General features: G+C 40.8%; 1 protein-coding gene across 5 annotated transcripts in view; it reads left to right on the forward strand.

The window, feature by feature from the left end:
* Positions 1 to 19,536, forward strand: part of auts2a (activator of transcription and developmental regulator AUTS2 a) — a 293,350-nt gene that overhangs the window by 68,204 nt on the left and 205,610 nt on the right. For 4 of the 5 annotated variants that reach the window (XM_084565337.1, XM_084565335.1, XM_084565336.1 and 1 more), the window contains one exon: positions 6,834 to 7,046. In XM_084565337.1, the coding sequence (XP_084421463.1) occupies positions 6,834 to 7,046 (213 nt within the window). Of the gene's footprint in view, positions 1 to 5,490; positions 7,047 to 19,536 lie in introns of those variants that run through there. The other variant, XM_084565338.1, reaches the window with a different exon arrangement.

Genomic DNA, 19,536 nt, shown 5'->3' on the forward strand with positions numbered 1-19,536 from the left:
CTAAATAACAAACTACTTTTTCAATTGGTCATTCTTTTTATGAGTAGTCTATTAACTTGCTGGTAAACTAGGAACCACCACCATCAAAATGTCATCTTTCTGTGGTGTGGGGTGCCAGAAGTCAAAAAGATTGAAGGTGGTTAAACGTGTGGTTAAACGCAATAAGACGAAAGAACTGGACCGAGGCGATCATCAAAAATGCTTGTACGTGCAGAAATAAAGTAGTAGTAGTAGTAGAAGTAAATAAAGTATTGACAGAGATCTGCTCATGCATGCGCAGCCAAATGTACAAGTTGCTACAAAACTCTAGCCAGCCAAGTAGTTAGCCTTCCAGTTTATATTGACTAAAGGAGGGGTATTGAAATGAGTGCTGGACCAAATAAGAAACCATAAATGTACTGAACTGTATTGTGTCATAAGGATTCATACGGTTGTAAAAGTAGTTCACAAGCCAAAACCATGTGGGCATCCCTGCTTTAGAGGGTTGTGTTGGGCTGGAGCCTGTCACAGCTGGCATTGAGCAAGAAGCAGGGTACACCCAAGGTCATCAGTCTGTCACAGGGCACGCACACATTTAGATTCACCAGTTAGCCTAACATGCTTGTCTTTGTACTGCTGAGAGGAAGCCAGAGCACCTGGACACAAACCCATGCAGGCACAGGGAGAGCATGCAGACTTCACACAGAAAGGCCCCTGAGCAGAGCACGGCGAGGAGACCACCATGTTTCTGGGTTTCCAACAAATGGAAAAGGATAGGATATGAATAAATTAAGTTACGGGTATTTGACGCTATGCCTGGTCAAACGGCAGTTTCCCATGTGTGACCTCAGCTGTAACTTCACCTGTGTTTTATCTAAAAAATATTTAGTAGAGAACCACCTGGCACATCAACCTGAAAATGAAGTGATTAACACTGAAATATCGCATTTAGAGAAATGTTTCGTTGTAAAATACCTGCCTAACTTGGCTAACAAACCTAACTGTATTTTTTTCAAAATAAGTGTGTATTTAAAATAAATAAATAAAGTTTTTTCCACTTGGACCACAAGGCATGCAGGGTTCGGCTCATCAACCATGGATATAGAGGGGAGGATGGGAATACTGTGCTCCAGTATTCTTTGTGCATCCTCATATTGCCTCGGTAATTAGAGGCAGGCTAATTTTTGCAGTCTTGTCATCAGATGCTGAGCCTGCGAACTCCGTGTATACTATGTATCCTGCTTACCCGAGTTAGAACCATTAAATTACAAATGAAGTAGTTCAGCTGCTCTAATCACACCTGTAATTGGTAACGTTACCGCAAACAGCAGCAGCGAATTATCCAGCAATTTGTTACACTCTACACTCCTTGCTTAATGCTATTTCACACCGACTTTAAATGTGATAATCAGGTCAAGGACTCCCTAAAGAACGAGAGACAGTTCACTGCTCATCTTAACTAGGTAGCTGAAGTTAATATGCGCTGTTGTCCTAGACTACCCCACACGGAGCGATTGCACTTATCAGTCTTTATTAGCATTCATTAGATCTCCAATTATTGTTTACTTTGTTGCTGTGTAGAGATCGGAAAGGTGTGTTTTTGTGTGTGTGTGTGTAGATGTGCTTGAATGCAGCACTATAACGGGAAGTCAGATCCATTAAGCCGCCTGTGTGTTTGAGTGTTCTCTCTCTCACCATCTGTGTCTGTCCTCTGTCCTGCCCTGTTTCTCTTTTCCTCTGTGCCGTGAGCCCAGCTTTTGTAAACTAATTAAACTGTCTCCATGAGACGGGTTGATCAGACACTTTGATCAGCCTCTCGCGGGCCGGTCGATTTGGTGGCTAAAATGCTGACTGAACGACTGACTGAGAGAGAACAGAGAATGTTCATTTTGTTAAATGCACTGCAGTGGACGTTAAGTTCACCGTGAGCTTCCACATAGATGGAGAGTAAAGAGTAAAATGAAAACCTCTTCAGTGTGTAAAAAGGAGATAAATTAGTGAATGGGTTTCCAAATGACTTCTAAAGTAGGATCAAATAGAGACAAGTACCAAATGTGAAGTGTATTGTATAGTGCTACAGACTCATGATAATTATAGGCACAATTTACATACCGAAAGATAGCAGGTGTTTTAACAGCTTGACGAACACGGGCAATGTTTTAATTAATCTGTATGCAAGCACAGAAGTGAAATCTTTGGATAAGGCAAGGTGTACCTGTACTGATTCTCATAGGGGACATTTGAGTTGATGAAGCAGCAGCACATGGTGATAACATCAAGTGTCTGTTTAAGTTCCAGGCGCACCGTGCCTTCGATTCATCATCTTCACACACGGACTCGGTTGCGTGTATTATTACAAACCGCATTTCTCCTCGTGACAAGCGGGGCTTCCATTGTTTAATTTAATCACTCTATGAAAGTAAAGCATACGGTTGTTATAAATTTATTCCAGACAAATCAAAGTGGATGCTCTGGAGGAGCCTCTGCTGTATAAGAGCTGCCAGTGAGACCCTGGAATATTCATGAGGAAGCAGCATGTAAGACATTATATTTATCTAGCACAGGCAGCTTCTGATGTTACATCGTTTACAGCTTTGAAAGTAGTCAGCATATCTGATGATATATTAATGAGATGTCTAATGACATAAATATACTCTGCCTTGAATATTTAACTCTTAACATGAAACATTTGACGATTCCATTCATGTTTAACTATGCTGCAGCTTGATTTCAAATGTTTAACTAGTAGAAATGAAATGAATGAAATGTCAGTGAACATAAAAAGAGATTTCAAGTCTTCACATTACACCTACTGAAGGAGACCAACGTCCCTTCCTACAAATGAACTTAATTAAATTAAGTTAAATTAACTTTTTATGGCGGAAAGTTGGTCTGGAATCTCTCCACTGGGAACTGATTATGCTCTGGGAAAGATATGATGGCCCAATGAACTTCTTTTGGGCCTTGATGTGCAGAAGAGTACCAGCAACGTTGTCATACTAGTCTTCTGAGCTCAGAGGAGTTGACTTTGGTTACATTTCTTTCATAGAGTATATGGGATAAATTGTGCAATATTTGTTTGAAAACATACACAAACTAGGAAGTTAATTAAAACATAGGTATGTTCTGCACATTTTAAACTGTTGTGAGGATACCTGCAGACGTAGATTGTGAAGAAATCCCACATTTTAATTACTTTGTACACTGATGGACAGTCAGAGTAATGAAAGCTGGTGCAGAGTGAGCCATATTGAGCAATTACTTTCCCTTTCAGTGTCATCACAAGCCAGCGAAATAAGGAATTTGTCTTGCTATTGTTCAGTGAACAGACAAGACATATTGTGCATAATTTATTCCAGGCAATCAGTTAGTTTGGAAGCATGCAGAAGACTGGCACAATGGAAGCTCTCTCAGCCCCTTCGCAACTTTGTCACTTATTCTGTGCACTGACAATGCTTGTCATGTTGCATTATTTGCCTTGGATGAGTGTGGGCGGAAAAGGCAAACGCGATTAGTTGATGCATGCACTTGTTTTTCTACGAGTGAATCGAGGCCTTTAGAAATGGTTTAGTGACTCAGCGCCGGTAGCAGCACCCATCAAACTCATCTTTCTGACAGCAGTGCATATCTGTAACGCTGGTGTAAGTAATTCTCTACAGGCACGCTACGCTTGCTTCGAGGTGGTCCATCATCGAGGAAGTGCAGCTGCTTTAGATGTGGTGGATTCTTCTCACGGGTGCTTTGTGGAGAATCTGCCTCGATGCCATTCCTCAGATGTACTGTACAACAACTCATTGTGGTTTTTTGTGGGCAATGGAATAAATCCTGGACTGAAGCAGGCTTTGGTTTAGTGGTGCGTCGTCCAGTTTTAGCCTAGAGATGTTTACGGACAGAGAGGTTTCTTTTTCTTCAAAATGAATTGAGTGGAGAGATGTGCATGTAAGCGATGCAATACAATATTTGCATTTATAATGGATTGAATGTTTAATATAAGGTAAAGTGAAATGGAAATAGTCAAGTAAAGTGTCAAATAAATAATTTGCACTTATTACTTTCCATCCAGAAGCTCTATAATCTAGTTTAACTTTAATTGTGTGTGTGTGTGTGTGTGTGGTCCTGCAGGATCAAACCAAATATACATTTTTTTGTGGTTAAAAACTGTTTACATGGGACATATTTCTTGACTTTTTCAACTTCTCATAAATCAGTGGTGTAAATACACACTAGATTCCTGCTAATGTTGCAGAGATTTGACGTGTCATTAGCAGAGCAGTGGCAGCTTCACCAGCTTAAATGTCTCTTTGGTCCACGAAGGGTTAAAACAGGTCACCCCTCCAAATAACAGAGCTGATTTGTTCTATAACTTTAACAGCGGATGGCTACGATACATTACACAGCTCTCAGCAGCAAGCTAGTGGTTGTATTGATCAGCCCTGTCAAACTGTATAACCCCCATCCCGTTTGGATATGCCCTGCTTTGTCTGAGTTGTAGCTTATTGTATCGGTTCGTTTGTCGAAACCATTTTTCTCCATGAAGAGAGCCTTCCTCTGATGTCATTCTTATGTGTTGACAGGTGAAACTTATTCAGTGCTTGAATATTTCTTGCTTTGCATCTGCTGATCTGTTTTCAGCTCAGATCTGTACCTCACAGAGAAAATGCATCTTCTATTAAACTTTAATGTATTGATCAGTTTTCATTTAGTCTATTAATCAATCAGAGAGTTACAAATACTAACCCTAACTTCTACGACTATTAATTCAGACTTTGTAAATTTATTTTAATGCCACTACTTTTTTTCATGCACAGTTAACACACACTGGTGTTATTTGTCCACGGTCTGACATACATTTTGGATATCAGGAAGTGGTCAAAGCAGCAGTAACAATGTGGAAAGCAAGCAGAATCTAAAGTGGAGTTGTAGTAAATAATTTGACCCTGTGGAGGGCAGTAATGTGTCCTGCCAAAAAGAAGAGGAAAACCAGAAGAAATGGATTTTTTTAATGATTTTAATTTGACAGCTCTAAAGCAAACATCTTCACATAGTAACATTTCTGAACATAACATTTATGATTGAAGAATCAGTTTCAAAGTTTTACCGCATGACACTATTAATCACAAAAGTGAATATATTAGAATATATGTTCTTTACTATATTAATTACTCTAGATATTGTTGTGTTTGTTCTGTTTATAATCAGAATGCAACTGCATCATTCATCTGCAAAAGGCTGCTTACACCGACATCAATGGAAATCAGCATGGTTGGTTTTATAGATATTCATGTACATCAATTACTTGTAACTTGCAAAGGCCTTTTCAATACAAGCCATTAGCGCCAGCTGTATTTATTCAGTTCTTGGCTGAAACACAGATTAGGGCACTACTTAACTCTGAGGCACTGGCCACCAACCAACAATCAGACAGCACGATCAGATGCCCAAGTACCTCCGCTGCTGTCTCGCCATTTTAAATTTCAGACCCCATGTTTTTTTTTGAGTTACTCATGCATACTGGTTGTGCTGCTGGGCAAGGCAGTTTTAGTTTCGCAAAGTGCGCAGAGCACCATTTTATTAAGTCTCTGTGTAGATAATTTCCACATCTTTGATGATCAGGTTCTGGCTCTTTGGGAGAAAGTCTCACTTTCAACACGCCTGGCAGCAGAAGTCCCCATAATTTGAAATGAATGTTAAAAAGTGCAACTGGCAAGTTTGGTACTCGACCAGATGGATCACATGGATGTGATCTGAAGATACAACACAGGTTGTCAGTGGATTTTGTCATAGTCACCAACTAAAGACACTTCATCAGCAGAATCTCATAGAACATCACTGACCACACTGACAAGTTATTTTGCTACAGTCTTAATTATAAGAATCATAGTTCCTTTGTCTCTGTGTCTTGGTATATATATATTAGGTATTTTAGAGGTCTAACATTGGTCGAACAACACAAAGTACAGTTGATGGTGAGGGGGGATTAGTTAATAAGGTATTTCATGTTACAGTGCTGACAGAGAATTTGAACTGATGAGAGTTGCAGAATTAAAGTTAAAAGATCCCTGAAGTCATTACACTTCATCCTGTAAAGACTGCACATATTATATACCAAATTTCATTATGGGCTGTCTAAAAGTTGCTGAGATTTCACTCTAAACTCTTAATATCAGCCTCATAGTGGTGCCAGAGGACAAATAGTGTGGTCACTTGTCATTAGAACCAATGAATAGCTATACAGTTCATACGTTTTGTGCCCATTACATTTCCTAGTGCACTTGTCAAAAAGCCAGTTCACTGAAGTCATTACAGTTCACCCTCTGGACATTGGAATCCTGTTCAGATATCAGTGTATGACTGACAAACTGTAGTATTGCTGGTTTAAGTCCAGCTGACATGTCTTTCTTCAGTACACTTCTCCACTGTGTACTTTAGAGTTGAAGGGGGGGGGAAAAAGCAAGAAAAATACAAAACACAGTGTATGGATGACATTTTATTCTGCTGTTCTTCGTGGATGAAAATCTTGTGATACCACACTATATCTAAAGCCTTTCTGCATGATCGCCCCTCAATGGAGAGCAAAGTTACCACGCCATTTCTTGTAGCGTGGAGATTTGCCATCTGTCAAAATGTTATTTCATGAGTGGATTTTCCTTCAAGCTCTCAAGTGTGCTAATGAGCAGCTTTTCTCAGACATTGAAATTTAATGAAACACTGATTTGACTGTTGATGGACCATATGATTGCTGAGTCCTCAAAGCCAAGTCGTATAGCCGATATACACGCTGTAGAACGCATGAAAGGATAAAATGCTCGCATTGGTTCTAATGTCAGCTTTTGCTTGTGCTGCTTTCTCTGTAGAAGAACATGACATTGAAGCCTCAGGAAAGCAGAGACAACCAGGCGGGGCCCCTGCACAAGAAAAAACCCGCCAGAGTCCCCAACGGCTTGAGCCTGGAGCCCTGCAAGAACAATTACCACCACCACCAGTCGTCAGACCAGGAGAACAACCCCCGCCTGGCGCACACGCATGGGAAGAAGAAGAAGAAACACCCGAACAAGAAACACACCACGGTGAGTTAAAGATATTTTCTTTACTCTGGCACAGTATTGCGACTGTGATCATAGCTTATGCGGATTAAATAGTTTGAGCTGTGATGGATGGTTTTTATGACATCCTGTCATAACAGAGTTGCCAGTTAAATATTATGCCTTGTCCCAGAAATGCAGTTTGATTTTGGTTTTGATTCTGTGCCTTTTACTTTCCCATGATGCTGAAATAAGTTCTATGAAAAGGGTTCTTCAAGTATTTTTATGCTAATGCTGGAAGCTGTTGTATCAAATCTTTGGTCAGGGCAAATATATAGTTTAAGTCAAGCCTCAGCAGGAGGGTTTGTACACTTGATTGTTTAGTCTACAGGCACTGGATGTGAGATGGCAGTACTTGTTTTGTCATAAAATTGTAGCTCCTAGCTTTTAGTTGAATTTGCACCCTAGTATTGAAGGTTTTTCATTAACCATATGACGTTTTTTCTTTTCATATATAGTTCAGAGCCTGGCTTAGACTCTGTTTAACAGTGAATTAATAGTGTCCTGAAGCTATAGCTGGTCTGTTTCCACAGTTGTTAACATCTATCAAGTGGGTTTAAAAAAAATGGTTTACTGCTTCAAATTGATATTCATCATCCAAAAAATAAATAAAAATCGAAAAATCTGGTATCAATTTATAAAATTTCTGGATCATTGTTTTTTTTATTTTTATTTTTTTTATTTCCTGCATTATGTCATTTGGAATCTCTGTGTAGTCTCCCGAGTCTGATTTTGCATGATTAGTCTCGTGAGATGTGCAACAAATTTAGTCCACATGTGCTGAGATCCCAAACATGACTGAAGCTCCAACTCTGAGAGCACTGTCAGATGTGAAAGCTGACTGGAATTAGTAGGGCCACAGAGAGGAGCTGCGCTAAAGTGAAGCCATGTGCAAGATGTGTCAACTACACGCAAACCAATAGAAATACTACAAATCACTGGAACCAATGACAACATACCAACATACCTTTGTAAACACCCCTTTATAACTAAGCACAATCGATTTGTAACTAAATGATATAAATATTGACCCTGATAAAAACTGGGACGTTGTGAATCGGAATGGAATCCATTCAGGAAACCAGTAGCGATACCCGGTCCTATCAATTACCTTAATTTGATTAATTATGATATATTATATCAACATCAGTCTATCAATCATCAATTATAACAAACTTATGTAATTTAAGTTTTCATTACTGCACCAGCTATGAATAGGGTTTGAATAAGACACAAAAATTGAATGCTGAATTGTAAAGCAGTTCTTGTTATTTTATGCTATAACGCAACTGTATGTTGTCAGGCATCACCTTTTTATACATCAGTCTCCACTTATTAATGATAGTCGACTACAGGTGTTTAAATTAATGTACATTTAAATTAATGTATCCGTCTGTTCATACAGTATGCGTACGAGTAGGTAAGGAAGGTGAGAACATTTTATCATATTGGGTTCTTATAGATTATGTTCAAGATCTTTGTCATAGGATTTTTATTTAAACAAAAGAGGAAACAGATTTGCATAGAGCATTTCTAACTATCAGAAGAGAAAAAATGACATCGCAGCAGTCTCCCATTGTGGGTGTGAGTGAACATTTTGCCGGTGTTGACAGCTGTGGTTTAGTGTTAGCCATTCCGTGTGCTGTTGGCATTTGAGAGTGAGTCAGAGAAACAAATCTGAAACGTTCTCTCAAGGTCTGTTGCATAATCACATTCCTTGTAGAAGTCGTTATGGTGTGATCACAAGCAGACAAAATTCCTGTGTAAAAATCAAAGAGGCTATCGTCACATTTCTGTGTTTCATTCAAGTATATAACTTTGCAAGAAATAAGGCACGCATGCACAGTGGTGTATTTTTATAATGTTCTGCTTGAATGGATGAAGTCAAAGTACTCTGCTGGTGTGAAATGTAGCGTGTGTGTTATGTGAGCGTACATCAGTGTATGTCTCACCGTAGCAAAGTGACAAGGTCGCTAATGAATATTTATGGTGTCCTGATGCAGTGGTGGTTCTCTGCCAGCGAGGGCTATCTTTTGCACCACTACCTACTGTTACAAAACAGTCGCTCACTCACACGCAGAGACTCAGAGGTTGTGCTCTGCAGTTTCTGTGAATGAGGGTCAGATTGTCTTGAGCTGCTTATTCAAGGACATGTTTGTGTGGGTCGCTGCAGGACAAGCAGGCCCACGGGAAAACAAAGACATTTAAAAATACCCGGCTGACTGCGCGCTGGTGTTTTGTTCTACGTGTGCTGGTATTTCTTCTTTCACCTTTGACCTGTTGGTCACAGATTTGTAGGTTGTCCAGGTTATGCTGCAGAAAACAATGTGATCAGATGACTTCTTTTGTAGTTTACCACAATGATTATTTGCATAATTTCCAAAGGACAAATACCTGCTTCGGGATTTTGATTAGAATGTTTTTTATTTTTAGATTCATACTCATGAGTACATTAAATTCCTGTTAAGTTCTTATCTCTTCTCTCTTTTTCTGTCTCTACCTGCCTGTCCTTAAACAGATGGGTCCTCCCATGTGAGCTGGGTTGTGCTAAAGATTTCTTCCTGTTAAAACGGAGTTTCCTTAGTGCTTGCTCTGGGGGTTTCAGGCTCTGGGCTCTGAAAGGAGACAATTTGTATTGTTATTGACTCCATATAAATAGAGTAAATTCAATTCAGTTCAGATTTTAGAAATGACTTCAAACATGATATACCCTTGTTATCTATAGCACGGTAATGTGCCAGTTGTGGCTTTGTTTGGTAGAGAATTCCCAGTGGCCAGGGGATACAGTATACAGCACTGTAACTGACACACGGTCACTATGACTGTGTGTCAGTTCTGTCCTTGTACCGGCTAATGGACAGATGGTGAATGAACACCATTTCCAAGGTTGTCTTACTGTAGTGATGGCTGTGCATACAGTGCAGAGGTAACCACATGTAGCCAGGTCTGCGGGCTGTGTATCAACAAAACGTTCACCTGCAACTTATTCAAATTGAGAGCTCAAGCACACACGTGTTTCTGGTAAGTGCCTAATCTAATCTAATTCGAACAGGAAAACATGGCCTCGCAACGTTAGTATTCCACTAGAGTTTGGTTCCCCACGATTTAATAAAAACAAGAGCACACACACAAACAGTGCTCGTAGAAACACTCACACTCACATAGGCCGGCACACGCAGGCGCATCTACCACATTCTCACCCACACTTTCTCACCTCCCTCACCTACTCAGCCACATATGTGCTGACAAACAAGTGAACATTAACTCAGCATGTGTCACCATAACCCTCGACACACTTCACAGGTGGCCTTGATCGCAACAACACTGCTGGGTTTAATTCGAGGTGCAGTGGCTCCCTTTAATCTTGATAAATACTTAAAAACTTTTAATTAATAAGGTGTTACAGGTGGTCTTGATCACATAATGCGTTGGCTGGTCTGCAGCCGAAGAACAGACTGTCAGACGGTTATTTGAAATAAATCAAGGTTGATGGGTCGACCCATCAACCTTGATGCTCACCAACAAACTAATCTGTCACACTTTATGACATTTGCATAATTGAAGAGATCATCATCTGTGCCTTGCACCACCCCCTTTTGTCCTCTTTGAAACGAGCTGCAGAGTGACAGAGAGGAGCTATTATCTTTTCTTTGGCTCCACTATAAATAAATGTTGGAGCATTGTCCTCTCGCAAGGTTACATTTGAAATGTCAGAGGTCTGTCTCAAGGTTTAATTCTCCATTTAGACATGCTAGAGTCTGGAGAGAGCGTGCCTGTTATCAGCGGTTTTTGGCATCGCCTGCTTTAAGCAGAATAAGGAAGGAAGAGTGAACGAGAGAGACGGAGAGAATGTGGTGCTGAATAAAGCAAGAGGTGTCTTTTCTCGCTCTTTTTTTTTTTTGTTCTTTTTCCAGTCGAGTTCGCAGATTGTAGCAAATGTTTTCGATCTTTGGCACTGACCCAGTGTTCTGAACTATGAGATAGTGTACGCTCAAGGGGAGAAATAGAGAAATGTTTATAAGTGCCTCTGACATATCTTCTCAGAATGAATTTTCAGTGGAGATAGATGAGAGTGCAGTGGCGAACCACAAATTACACGACTCTCTGAGTCGTCTTTTCTTTTAAATTATTGGAGAGACCTCTGTTCCCACTAGAGTGTTTTTGTTTAATTGCCACTTGCACCATATTGAGCCACTGATGCTTTTTCTTTTTTTTTTTTTTTGAGACTTTGCCTCAAGGCTGTAGCTGTTAAAAATGTAATCATAGACTTTTAGGGTCAAGGAGTGTTGAACCACACATTGTGTTCTGTGGCCAGTCAGCTTAAGGCAGTGGGTCTTTAGGTACGTGTCTGAAATTGTTTACAAGCATGCAAGCAATCTCATTCATACATAGCACTTTTTTATGGAAGCTGATGTTTGCTGTCGATAATGTAGAATAGAAGCTTTTCTGCACTGATGTATGTATGTGTGTGTGCATGTATGTGTGGTGGGGGTGTTTTCTCTCGATAAGGCTCTTCTCTGATTACTGATGTTGGAGTGGTGGCCTGTGGTGTGTGCTGCTTTGTACAGTAGCTCCGGTGAACAGAGGGGCGTGCTGTGAGGCCCATCTGCTCTGTGGTGCCGGGGGAGGGCGGGGACTAGGAGTGTGGGGGGGTGAGCAAGGAGGGCTCAGGTTGGACTCTCTCCTCTGATCCCCACATCTCAGTCGAACCACCTGCCTGTCTGTCTGCTGGTCCGTCTGTCTGTCTGTCTGTCCGTCTTACTGTTTGTTGTCAGAGCAATATTTTATTTTGGACTGGAGTTTGCACCCCAAGGTATAATAGCTTCTCCATATGCATTTTATGTGATTATGTGGTACATGAAAAATGTTTTTCAATAAAGTTTAATCCATACACTATCTTTTAGGGCAACATTTTGAATCATATTAAGATTGCAATCTCTGTTTATGTCTCTCTCCATTCTTATTAGCCATGTTTGTGTTTAGCAGGGAGATCCCTTACATGAAACCAAGTGCTCCCAATGTCCTCCCAAGATGTAAAAACAAGTGCAACTACATCTATAGGAGAACAAAACGCTTGTTCATTCTCATCCTTGCAAGGCAACAATTCTGCAGTAGCGGGGAGTACTGCTGCATTAAACCAAGCGCTCCCTCTTCTCATTGAGCTGTTTCAACAAAGTTCTACGCGCAGGAAGAAGAGAGATTTGAAAACAAATTGAATCTGGATGTGTCACTATGACATAAAAGGCAAAATTGAGTCCGACAGATATGCTGCTGTATGCAACTGATAAACAGTTTGTCACTCTTTTTTTTTTTTGTTTGTTTTCTTCCAATGTTAAGCATCCTCATACTGTAGTGTGCCCCACACTTTGTGTAGTCTGGGAATAGATATGCCTTCCATTCTCATATGAAGCCTCAAAAGGTTCATCTGTTTGACAGCTAACTACCTAAAAAAAGATTTACAATATTGCTTTCTGCGTAATTGTGCAACCCTAGTAACATATCGTACTGCTAAAAATAAAAGTCATAAATGCAGTCAAAGTCAAAGGCTTTACTCTTTAGCATCATGTGTATACCTCTGTAGTAACAGAGGTATACACATGAACAAGGAGCAACTCGAGATGTGAAACTTATTCCATTAGATGGCTTTAAGGAAACTCTGTGTAGTTTTAATAATTCACAATTTTTAAAAGGTTCTCACAAATGTGCGCAGCAATACAGCAATTAAAACGGTGTTATCTTAGTATTGGTGCATGTACTTAACACTATGATATGCTTTCCAGCACATTAAATGAACCGTGGATTAAGTGCGATCCCACCATCAGGCACCGTCAGCCGGTTGGGGTGTTATATTGAGGCTCATAAGGCTGTGTAGTCTGAGCGTAGTGGGGACAGCAGACCCTTCCTGTCATTGGACGGACCACCCTTGTAGACTCAACTGTTTTCCCTAAAGTGGACGCACACAGACCCACAGTAGAGTGCCTTGGCAGTGTGACTACTGCTGTTTAATGGGTGTAATGTAGCACCTGACGTGACAGTAATTTTTACATTCATTCATTCGATTAAAAAAATACAGTACAAGTCTAACACCGCGTCACAGCTGTCTGCAGTTCTCAGTCACACCTAAAACGTGTGGAGAAAGGGCTGTGCTCTTTTCTCGTCTTAGTGTTGAGGAGTAATTGCAGCCGAGGCTGTTGAGTGGTGTTTAGCCCTGGGGTTTGAAGACGCTCTATCCAGGCCAGCCGGTCAACCAGAGGGCTCTGGTCTCTTGACTGCCTTCCCTGAGTCATCTCACTCTACCTGCCCTGATGGAAAAGCCCTGCCTTAGGCCTGCCAGGGGCTGTATTATCATTCAACCTCTTACCTAGACTCAAGTCTTATTCGACATGCTGGTGGCCACATGTAATGAGATCAAGCTAAAAGCACTAATGGCACATCTCCCGGACTGGTTGTATTAGCGTGTGTGTGCGCGCATTTGTGCGTGTGTGTAAATATTTGGACTGAAGCCCTGATTGTGTCAAGATGGGGGTAAGCTTGCATGCTTTCAGTCTGCAGTGAAAATGTAATATAATGTTCAGCCCTTTCAGCTTTGCGGGTCACCCTTAATAAGCTTATCCGCTAAGCCAATAAGAGATTTGAAGAAAAGCAGTGTCCTGATTGTCAGATAAGAAGCTATATCCATTCTAGTGGGGGCCTCTGTTGTAGGGATGATAATTGTCGCTGTCACTGTGGCGGTTTATAGCACTGGATAAAATCAAATCCAATTGTGACGACTCGCTTGTGGTCTGTGTGACTCACATAACCAGTGGTAAACAGTTTACTGTAACTGAGAACTTGACATGACGCTGTGTGACATATTTATTTTAATTCTGTATTGATAGACAATATGTTACCAGGGCAACATGCATGTAGTTTACCTGCAGACCGTTACATCTCAGCACATCATAGCTATGCCCTTTGCACTGTTATGATTGTAAAGCTCATACCATGTATGTGTGATGGAAACAGGTCCAGAAACCCAGGTCCCTCTGAAGAGATGTTATGCTGAGCCTTGTAACGCGGTCTCATTTTTCTTTCCTGTTCTTTGACAACGCATTCACACCCCTGCAACAGTAACTACATTCATCCACCTGCATCTCCAACTGATAACTTGTGTATTGACCTCTCCTCAGCTAGCCTATCTTTAGCAAGGGTCCTTAATGTTGTTTGACAGGCTGACATGTCTTTGTAAACAGTTAAAATGAAAGTTAAATGTTCACCCTCTCCCTGCTTGCCCTGCATGGAGAAACCCATTCTTTTGAAGTGTCTCTAAGCGATGAAAGGCAGCGACAGGATGAGGGGGCTGACTGCCCACTTGCGTGATGGTTAAACTGCGTAATTTCATTACACTTATACAGTAAAAATTGTGTCTCTGCTGTTGAAAGACAGGTAACATCTGCTCTTGCTAGCCAGTATCCAACATGATGCTGGATCTTGACAGCCCTCACAATCAGTTTGTGAAAAATTAAGTGGCTCCGCTTTAAGTGTCGGAAACTTAAAGCCCAGACCCATCTCAGTTGTCAGTCAGTGCTGGGCAGTGGGCTGTAGGTGTTTGAAGAAGCTTTTATCATGGCTGTCCAGCCCCTGTCACAGGCAGACCACTTCAGCGCAGCAGTCAGACTTACGTGTAATCCAATCAGCTACCGTTTACAAACCAGGGAATCGCAGACGAGCGCTCAAGATACAGTTCAGCTCCATCTGGATTTGAATTATTTCTCTCCTTCTCATCAAAAGTAGCATAACACTATATGAATGTGTGGTACTTGTGAAGTGTTGAATCCCCTACTTCTGCTCCCTCGCTTCTTTTTTTTATTTTTTTTTAAGATTCCCACTAAGTGAAAAGTGTGATATTCTCTGTTGGAGGCCTGAGATCATCTGTGTATGTGTGCACACACTCAACACCTCTGTCAAACTGCTAGAACTGTATATTACTTGGCATGTTCCTGTCCACTTGCACAGACAAGTTAGTTAGACGAGCAGCAAGGCTCAGGAGATGACAGTGTTGGCCAGCCAGAAAGAGATCCCCGGTGGTCTTCCAGATGGATTTCCTTGAAGTCTGTGCAGGCAGTCATGGTGTCTGGACAGTGAATCCTGTTTATTTTCCTTACTTACTGGCAATCATTTCCTGCTGTCTTTACACTTAGCTTGCTGTCATAGAACAGTACTATAATAATTAATTCATATCAACATTTAAAAGGCATTTTCCGAATACAAAGATGCAATAAAGATACAATTTCCAGGTCAACCCTACATTTGCTGTGTAATTTTGATTCTGACAGAGTGTTCCACTTTAATTTTAGAGACGACTACCGATAGTGTGTTTTCCCTCTTGTATACAGTGCAAGGCGAGGATATGAAAACCTTCCGAGCGCTATGCTGTGTTTTGCATGTCATTTTTGACTGCTAAGTGCAAATTAGCAAAGGTTTATTAACCATGTATAACTGGTTACAGCTGTAATTTGTGCAAGGAGGTTTTTGAAGGAGAATTCTTCTGTTTACCATAGATTTTTTTGTTTTTGTTTTGGTGCATTGAAGTTGTCGTTGTATGTCTGACTCATTATTCCACGCGTCAAAGTGCTTTTGGGCAGCACCCAGAACTTCAGGTTGTGTCCAGTCTTAAAACAACACCTTCCTTGGTAAGACTTTTTGCCTAAAAACATTTTTGGAAATGTGGAGTGCAGTTTACACAGTCACATCACCCAATGCATGCTTAAAATATTTTAGGATTGTCTTGTAAACTAGTTGCTAGACTTGTTTATTCTTATTGCAGACTGTTATCTTGTTATTTTTCAGGACTTACTAGTTGATAAGTCCTAATGTGAACATGTTAGCCACATGTACATGCACAACATAATGGAGCGCATGAAATGTATGCACTCACTAAATACACACATACTGAGCCCTTCAGTGCACTAATGTGCTTTAATAAGGTGTATAATTACCTGAAACCACTTCTCCTGCTGCTCTTTGATGCTGCCTGCGTGCTGCAAAGACAGTCGCTCTGTAAATTTCAATTAGGCATCTCCTGCATTTCAGCTGAGCGCGGAAAATTGACCTGTATGTAGTTTATCATGTGTGTATCTGTGGGGGTGGTGGGTGCCTGGGAGACGCTTTGCGCTCCTCCTTTATGTCTCTGGCTTCGCTACACTTTGTTGCCCCCTTTAAATGAGGAGGTCAGGGAGCAGGTGCCAGCTGGGAGAGTGGAGTATTTATGAAGCACCGAAAGCTCGTGGAGAGAAATATTCCCATGTGCTGGTTCTGTGAAAGTAACTCTGGTTTAAGAATAGGACATGGTGGGGGGATGGTATTTACCCAGCGTGTGCCCCACACAGCCACTTTGTTCCAGTTCAGCTTCGTCCCTGACCACCCGTCGACCTTCTCCTGAGTTACACACCTACTATTTTTTGATCTGTTTTGAAATTATTCCAAAGAGTCTTCCCTGTGCTGACCTCCTCTCCCAGTACCGTTTATGCACTCTTTCAAGGGATTTTGTCTTCTTGGGAGCACGCCACAACACAGACTCCCACTCAAAACCCTGTTTAATTTATTAGCACAGTGTTTGATCATCCTAAAATAAAATGTTTTATCCGTGCATCGTATCCAGGTGTTACCAGTGTAAATCCTAAATGAATCTTTAAATCATAGAGCTCAGCGCTGTTATTTTCCTTCCCCTTCTCTGGAACCTTATTAAAATTCAGCCCATCGTATCCTGTCCCAGTTTTGTTCAGCGCACCTGCTTGTGCTTTTAATGACTACCTTTAATGGCTTGAATTTAGTTTTTATCTGTGTCCGTAGCTCCAGTACATTTTTTTTGCTCTAATTGACCATAAAATAAAATCCTTAAACCCAGTAACCTCAAAACAGGACAGGTGTCATCGTTTTATACTCTGCATAGTGGTGATTTGATCCTCAATTGATTTGGACTAGCCGCGGGCCAGGAAGGAGCGATATCAAAAAAAAAAAAGAGCGATATCAAAGCTAGGCAGCTTGACGGGTCGATATCAGATTTTTAGAAGTGTACGCCGCTAGAGTTTCAGCAAACAAATCTCTCCTGTACTAATCTCCAGACTATCGCTGCATGTTTCCTTCAAGGCAAGGGAAAGTACGAGGTCAGGTGTTTGGCTGATAAGTAGGATGACAATACTGATGACACAGCAGTGGTGCAAACATCCCTCAGCAAAAAAAAAAAAAAATAGACTGAGTACATATGGTGTTACATTAAACTGAAAAATAACCACAAGCCAAATTACTGCTAAGGTTAATCTGAATTACGGCTTATAATATCATTAGATGCTTGATAATTTTTCTCTCTACTGCCAGGAGTCAGAGGATGTACTATGTTGAATATTTATTTAGTGCTAAAAATACTATTTGACCTTTGCACTACTGAGGTGTAACGTTAAAGGAAGAGGAAGCGTTGCAACTCTAATCAAATATACGGTAGTGAAGTCTTGAAAGTTAAATACTCTGTATAACCTTAACCTTTTTGTTCAAGATAGCGATCCTTTTTTATGTTCGCTAGAATGATGATAGAATCTGATACATGTGTTCTCCGCCTCGTTCCGCTGCAGCTCTACAAAGGATCACTGAAAAATACAGTTTTGTCCATTTCTATTACTACCAACCAAAACCTCTTAAATGTGCGACGAGTCCAATTTTTTAACTCCCAAACTTGGAATACGGGCTCATGATGAGCACTTGAAGTCAGCATAAGAAGTCCTTCATCACGCAGGAAATGAGAGCAAGGCGTTAATGACTCTGGCGAGGGATGGCTGCAGGGAGGAGGAGGAATATGTGAAAGCGCATATTGAGTATGTGTTGAGTCATTGCTGGAAAGTCCTTATCTCTTTTTTCGCTTTTCATCAGATCCACATTCCCTGACGGGGGTAAAAAGAAAATCAATTTCCCTCCATTCCCTTCTGCCTCATTTCCTTCCTTTTGATAACATGTTAGACCATATCCTCTTAGTAATTTGTCCACATTGGCGTTTAGTTATTCCTTGTGAATTGTCTCTGATTTTTGATAATTCACTCTCCAGTGGTGATGTAACTCAACCAGGCGCCATGAAATTGCGTGTAATAATAACAGAGAGCAATATTGACGGGATCTGTGGCTTGCTGGGTCTGATAAGGTCATTCTTGTGACTATCGAATAATTACTACATGTCGTCTCCCAGCTAATTGTCTATAATGTCATCCTTAGTCTACCATGTGACAACGGATCATGCACTGATGGAAAATCATAAGCCAGACAAAATACTGAGCAACAGGAAGAAGCCTGTCACTTTGACAAACATGCCCAGATTACCATCATAGCAGTCTTTGTTGGATTTTAATAAATGAATGGTTTATCCCACTGCTTCCCTGCATGAACTTAACATCTGCAGATCTGTGGGTCGTGCAGCTGCTTTGATTTAGCGTAGCAGTATCACTGTATCCATAATTTAAGATCTTTAGGTTTTGGACTTTCTGAGTGTCCTCGGGATTTAGTCTCAGGTTGACTTTCACCAGCTAGCTCGAGTAGAGTTAACTCTCTGAAATGCACGCACACATCTTAAATGGATAAATAGAGGCAGAGAAAGCAAGCATCTGTGGAGGAAAGCTGCCTAGTTGTCTCATTTCGCCAGCAGCCTCTACTTTTAATTGAGTTATAAACTCTGGAGCGATAGCTGGGAATAGCAAAGAGGCAGGATGTGCTTTTGCATTAGGTTTACATGGGAAAGCTGAGGGCCTTTGTCAGATACACACACATCTTCTACTTATAGCATTTTTCCAAAACACGGCATTGGGAATAAGAAAGAAATCACAAATCCATCATAAAGAAAATTTGCAGTCCATTGTGAACTGCAATCTATGTACCCAGACTCCTTGTTTAAGTACACCTATGTGTTTAGCTTTTGTTAACCTTTGCTCGCGAGTAACACTGTTGGACTCACCTAAGAAGTGGAGTAATGTAGAACATTATGGATGATTGGGCTGGATGACCCAAACGTTTGTCTGGCTGAAAGTGTTGCTGCTACTATTCTGCCACAATCAAGTCCAGATGTGAGACGGCCCATAGAGAAATAAAATATTCACTTGGAAACACCGACTTTCACAGCTTTCACAAGGTAGTAATAATTAATGAGTTTTAGAATTTTGCATTTTATGAATAGGCAAATATTTGAAGTCGAAGTTAACGTTAATGTTTGGTAAATGTTCAGGGTTGTGTCCGCAGAAATGGAAACATGCTATCAAGCCATCTTGATGTAGAACATTAGATTTCACTAGAGCCGCCCTTCTACAATAATTTCATATCTTCTGTCTCCTCTCTACAGATTAGATGTATTGACCCAGCCCAGGTATTAAACACAATTATTTTAGGGACAGGACTTTGATAAAAGGTGAGCCCTCGAGTCCTCATCTGTAATCAGATGAATGATGATCGTATGGGAGAGAAA

Source organism: Chelon labrosus (genome assembly GCF_963514085.1).
Source record: "Chelon labrosus genome assembly, chromosome: 17".
Classification (NCBI taxonomy): Eukaryota; Metazoa; Chordata; class Actinopteri; order Mugiliformes; family Mugilidae; genus Chelon; species Chelon labrosus.